The sequence below is a fragment of the Montipora capricornis genome, chromosome 1, assembly GCF_036669925.1.
Source record: "Montipora capricornis isolate CH-2021 chromosome 1, ASM3666992v2, whole genome shotgun sequence".
In the NCBI taxonomy this organism is placed as follows: Eukaryota; Metazoa; Cnidaria; class Anthozoa; order Scleractinia; family Acroporidae; genus Montipora; species Montipora capricornis.
In genome coordinates, this window is record NC_090883.1 from 32,873,352 (window position 1) to 32,879,676 (window position 6,325).

At 40.8% G+C, this 6,325-nt stretch overlaps 1 protein-coding gene and 1 long non-coding RNA gene across 2 annotated transcripts in view; one reads left to right on the forward strand and one right to left on the reverse strand.

Moving 5' to 3' along the window:
* The first annotated feature begins 155 nt into the window (after positions 1–155).
* On the forward strand, positions 156–1,981 carry LOC138040024 (uncharacterized). The gene is made up of 2 exons (XR_011130679.1): positions 156–413; positions 516–1,981. It is a non-coding gene; the product is annotated as an uncharacterized lncRNA (long non-coding RNA).
* A 1,933-nt stretch (positions 1,982–3,914) lies between these two features.
* The window catches only part of LOC138053034 (pyrethroid hydrolase Ces2a-like), a 5,226-nt gene continuing 2,815 nt past the window's right edge, over positions 3,915–6,325 (reverse strand). Inside the window, exon 2 of the mRNA XM_068899719.1 lies at positions 3,915–6,325. This exon is cut by the window's right edge and continues 975 nt beyond it. Within this exon, the coding sequence (XP_068755820.1) occupies positions 5,281–6,325 (1,045 nt within the window). The 3' untranslated portion in view covers positions 3,915–5,280.

The window sequence follows — 6,325 nt, forward strand, 5'->3', positions numbered from 1 at the left end:
TAAACACTATATGGTACGTGTAATAGCACGGTTCAAGGTCTTTATTGTTCTCGTATCTTTTGTTCATTGGTGAAGAATCTAGTGCGGTTAAAACATTGGCGCATGCGCTTTACCTCAGTTCGGAGGAGTAGACGCCAAAAACAAATTGCGCCAAAATTCATCGACGAAATGTCTCGGATTTATCTTTGCGGGATCTGGTGTAAGACTAAGTTGTTGTGACATACCCCTTTCAAATTTATCCCGAGAAAGGGAATCTTTTTTCACCTACAAAAATAAACCTGTCGTATCTGAATTATTTAAGTAGTAAAAAGTCAGCGAATCGTGAAAGTCCCGATTCTTTGTTCCGACGGTTTGTTTCGATTCCATCCCTGCAGGTGCGATATAACTGGCACCATTATCTTACAAACAACAAGGCAAGTGCCCTTTTATGTTGCTCTGTGATGCATCGCTAAGTCGGCCCAACAACCGGTTGTGACAATTTTCACTTCAGTGATTCTGCGTTCTTTTCGTTCCAGCTGAAGAAAATGTTATAAAAACGTTTTTCTTACGGGGACTGTCATCGGAACCTCCGCTGGAGACTGCGCTTGCTCTAGACTGACAAAGAAAACGGCAATCTCGCATAACCTCTTTCCGTGAACAACTGTAAAGAAATGGCTTCGGCGTTTTATGTGGTAAGAGCAGCGCTTTCAATGGTTTGGGTATCGGAAGGGGTCCGACATCTTCAGTCATTGACAATCATTGTGAATAAACCACACTGAACGTTGACTCAAACAAAGCGTTTATTTAATTTAACGCTTACTTGAAATCTTGTGTTGAAGTGTCAGATATTGACGTTCGCTGTTATTCGCTCATGCCTATAATGTTTGTGAAAACGTGCATCCTTTTTAGTCAAGTTTGTGTATAAAAATCTACAAACCAAGTAGATGGTTTCAGGAGTACCAGATAAATGACACCTGGGGCCCGTTTCTCGAAAGTCCCGAAAACTTTTTGGGCCCTAAAAGCCATTTGTGAACCTGCCAACCGCTTGTCCAGGAAGGCCGACATTTTAACATTTTTTCAAGGTAACAAAAAGGAAACTGACTGTGAAGTTTGACGACTCGAATCCTCTCCGTTCTTGAGATATGGAGGAAATTGTGACACCCGAAAGTGGCCAGTAAAGTTTCGGGACTTTCGAGAAACGGGTCCCTGGAAGTAGTGATAGTCCTGTAACGGAGAACTGCAGGTTGTCGCCGCGCTGCTCGGGGTCAGTTGCAAATTGTTTGCTTTTTGCACCACAATTGAGTAACTCTGAGTTTGAAGTTGAAGTTTTTAACGTAAGGTTTTCTCAAAACACAGCACCGGGTAAGACTTGCTGTCAAACCTAAACAGTTCAACCGAAGTTGTTGTTGCTCACGACCGCGGAAAACTTCGTGTAACACAATCCAAGATTGTCTTGGAATGATCGGGATCGATGGCTGCGAACAAGTATAGGAACCCGACCAACGACAAACGACACTAATTACATCGTATGGTATGGATTGAAAGGGATTCGAAACCTTGCATCGCATGCATAAACAGACAGGGCAAGACTGAGGGGTGCCGGCAGTGCTCAACTTCACCAACATTTGAATATTTGTGCACTTTCTTAGGTTTTTTTTTTTTACAGTAAAATGCTGTATCTTACATCTTCGGAAACAAAACGAAGAATTCCGACGACATCCGAAGACTTGTGAAGCTTTCCGAAGATATCCGAGTTTCAATTCGTAGTGATGCCGTTTCGTTTTTTGTTCGAGTTCTGTCATGTGTTTATTACAAGATTTTCGTTTCTCGCATTGGTATGATAGAGTGTTAATTAAATCTGTGATAGTCAATTTAAGCAGTTACAGGTATCGCTGATTTATTTTGTGGACTTGAAACTGCCCAAATAGTTCCTTCAAAGTGAACTTTTCGTGAACCTTAGGGTGCTTAATAAAGAAGAAAATAAATTGTTATAAAATGCCGTTTCAAAGCGGACCTGTTTGGTAAATATATAGCTATTTCAACTCTGTAGAATCTATTTTATGAAACGTTATCCCCGTTGTCTTTTTTTTTTAATTTGAATAATACCATCGAGAATGAAATTTGTATTTAAAAAAAACCACTGCGTCGCCGGGGAAGTGAAAAACAGATATGGGTTTATTAGCTGAGTTGATATGGTAAGCTGACCACCGTAAACAAATTTGAAAGCTGACGTTTCGAACATTAGCCCTTCGTCTGAGCAAAAATATGTCACGGGGGGCTGTCACGTCAGCCCATTTAATTCCATTGTTATTAAAACAATCGAAAGTACTGATGCAGGAAACGGAAACTATGCCATAGAAGTGGAGTTGCTCAGTGTAATTACTTTTGCAATCATTTCCTTTGTGTTATGAGCTTACTGCATGCGAATCAATAACTCGTGCATCGCATAAAATGTTCGGCCCGTACAATAAATTCGGTGGTGAAAACTAAATTTGATATTTTCTGTGTAAACCGGCAGTATCTTCCACCAAATTTGGACCACAGTCATTCAGTGCATTTCCTTTAATACTCTGTGACTAATGAACATCATCTGGTTCATTAAGAAACCGTAAAATGTGCTACTACTAGCGGATTGTCCTACTAGCGCCAAAAAAAAAAGCTTGGACATGCGCAAAAGCGTGAAACTGTCCCTTTTAAGAAACGACGACGGCAACGTCAACAACAACGCCACAAAAGAGAGATATCATTGGTTAAAGGAGCATCAATAATCGTGCTGCACGTGCGGCACGCATTTAGCAAATATTTTTGCGGTCCTCTGCATAACGACTACGTAAAATCACCAAATTTGATGTTGTGACGACAACGTGAGCATACAGCAGAGAATATTTCATTTTCTATTTCCACTCTGAAGCCGCTCGTACCGATTTATTTTTAGGATACTTTGCCCACGTTGTGGGACGAGAACGAGAGTTGACGTCGTAGGTCCTTAACGACGAAGGGCTAACGCTCGAAACGTCAGCTTTCAGATTTTCTCTAAGGTTGTCAATTTACCACATCAATCCAGTTGATAAACCCATTTCTGTAGAAAGTGAAAGTGTTTTCACTCACGTAATTCAGTAACCTTGTTTTTGCACCGAAACAAAAGAAAACGTTTGCACGATAATAGAGCTCAATTACCCAATGTAAAAAATACCATAATACTCTTTGTTTGTCTCTCCAAAATTTTGCATTAGCATTGTTTCCAAGAGGAAATAAAAACAATGCTTATGCAAAATTTTGGAGGGACAAGCAAAGAGTATTATCAAGTGAAGCTATGATCCTCGCAGTTATGAACGCAATTTTTGCAATTGCGTCGAGAAGCCTGAGAAATTTAGGATTTCAACGGGGTTTGAACCCGTGACCTCGCGATACCGCTGCGGCGCTATGAAGCCACTGACGTTGGGAGCTGGTCATTTGTGGGTTCTAATGTTCCCGTGAGGAATGAATCAATGATGATCCTTGCTATGATCCTCGCAGTTAGCTTCACTTGATTTCATATCCGCAGTTCATATATGATCCATTTCATATATCATTTCATCATTAAAGAGTATTATGGTATTTTGATATTGGCTAATTTCCGGAGGATGCAGTTGGGTACACCAACATGGCCGCCGTGATGTCACGTGAAAAAATCTCTGAGGCTTTTGCAGTGTTTTCCGGATTTTAAATGCTTGCGCACGTGACTGAATTGAGTGGACGGGATAGGCTGATAGAGTCATGAATTATTAATGAGTCTTTCGAACATTGCACAAATTTTTTTCCCCGTGAGTTACGGCGGACAGAGGTACTGGGAACGAAAACAATTCATATCACAGGCCACCCAGCACTAGGGCGTAAGAAACATACTTTTTAAAGAAGAGAGAGTTTTCTCCCACATATTGCAAAACAATTGCGTGTATGTGATACCTTTCCTTTATTCAAATACCATACAATAGAAAGGTTCCTGGATTCTCGTTTTTAGTAGCTTCATAAGGATCAATAAAGCAAAACGCTTACAATAAGTGTTTATTGTTGTTGTATTACTTGGCCGTGGCCCAAAAGAAATTTTTGCAAGCTAGCACAGTTTGCTTTTGTCAAATAGTTGAATGGTAACACGACAGAAAACCTAACCTGCGATCACGAGAAAAGAACGTCTGATCACAGGTTACAGAAATTATTGAGAGACAGACTTACATAAGAGAAAACGTAAAGACGGTGAATCCCTGTGCTCCATAATAATCATTTTCAATCTATTTTTAAATCTTTCAGCACGTGCGGAGGTTATTTTTAACCTTTGTCCTGTCAGAAGAAAGCGTGCGAAGCACGACGTGATTCGAGATGGACCAATTGGCCTGACCCACACGTGACCCTGTAAAAAAATGAGTGAAATTTAGCATCGCGTTTCCGTGAAACGGGAAAAGTCAAACGGCAGGCTGTTGCTTGTCATAAAAGCATGAAAATTCTGTTATTCTAACTTTTGTCTCTCATTTTAGAAGTTGCGCGACATTTGTAGATAACAGGCAAAAAAGGAGCTAAAATCAGACCAGTTTCTTTGATTTTTGGCAAAACGCAGATTTCAGTTTCACGTTAAAAGCTAAATCTCTCTTTTATCATTGGTAGAGGACCATGCATGGTGGATTGGTTTTCTTGGCCCATATTCTCTTGCTTTACTCACAGGTTTCCCAGCTGTTGTCGTTTTCGACCATTATTGCCTGTGCAATCCTACTATCGAAATAAATAAGTCTTTTTTGTTTCACTGCTTTCGTTTTTAAAGTAAATTAGCTTTGTCGTTACAATTTAGTCTAAATATTCGTGGCAAATGCATATTCACCTCCAAAAGAAAATATTGCGGCAGTGCTTTCTGGTTGGTATTACTAAGTACAATACAAAATACACTACATTATACAGTTAAGCATTTTAACATATTCAAGATGGGAAGTTTTAAAGCTTTCCTTTTTCGAAAAAGCTATTTAATTTTCTTATAGAACACCGAGCTGAGAGTAGCTTTTGCGGTTGTTGCATCAAATTTTTAGCTTGTTGTCGCTCGTCGGAATAACTCTAAATAGAATTAAGTCAAGATTTTTATTAGTCACTTAAGAATTCTCTCAATTTCCTCTGAAACTGAGCGTTGTTTTGAATCATCTGTCTTTTCGAGCGATGAATAAATGAAATAATCTTTTTGGCGCCTCGTTTCTCATCTTGTCAATTAACGTTAGATTGTCTTTAATTTTGTGGCTGAGCTGATGAGCAGCTCTTCAAGACACTTTTCTGTTGTCAATCAAATTAAACAGCTGCCTGGAGAAACAGAACGCCAGTGACGACCACACCAAGAACACCTGGGGCCGAGATTTCGTTCCCTGTTTTGAGCTGACTCGAATTTTCCAGGGTCTTCATTTGGTCGGGCATATTTTTCAAGAAATTCACCAGGCGGGGGTAATAGCTGTTCCAAAACGCCATTCTACGCGGGTTGAAATTCGCCCTCATCTCAGGTTTGCCTTGAATGGTCAGGTACAATCCATGAGTCTTGTTAAACTCAGTCCAGGTCACCCCGTTCAAGGAAGAAGTCGTGGGCACTCCTTTCTTTGCAAAGTTCGCGTAAAGCGACATAATCAATCTGCTGACATTTTTGTCCTCGTCAGTAAAATTCAGAGAGGTTATATTTAAGAATGGCGCGCCAAAATCGTACGGTGTGTTGTCGCCATGTTGGACTCCTTTCCATTCTTCTGCGGTGTTCCACTTCGATCTGTGACTGAACTCATACATGAAAGTTGCCGCCTTTTGGCTGTGAAATCCTAATACCTCCAGAGTGGGGGCGGAAACGTAATAGTCAGACTGAATGTCGACTATCATCTCTCTCAGGGTGAGAGAGTCTCGCTTTTTGCTCCATGGTGTGTATTGGAATTCGATGGCGTCTACTATCAATGTAGCGGTCGTGTCATCTTGGTTAAAATTTTTCACAAATTCTTCGATGAATTCTTTGAACACTTGCGGCGTGATTTCTGTCGGGGGATAGAACGTTTGTGGGGTGTTGTGCGCGCCCTCGTTGCTGTTGAAACCACCAATCAGCGGAACGGAATGAAATTTACCGGACCGCCGGAGATTTTCAGGTGTGTCGTATATGAAGAAGTTATCGATCACAGGGCCCACAAATTGCCAAGGGTAATGTTTTAGAATCTCGTTGGTGTCCTTTGCTCGCAGACATTCCATCATTTTCGGGTGATTCTCTGGGACACAGCCGAGTTCTTTCGCAGTCGTTTTGGTCTTCTTAACAGCTTCCTGAACTGTGCGAAACGCAAATGGTGACAACTCTACCCCGCTCTCCATAATG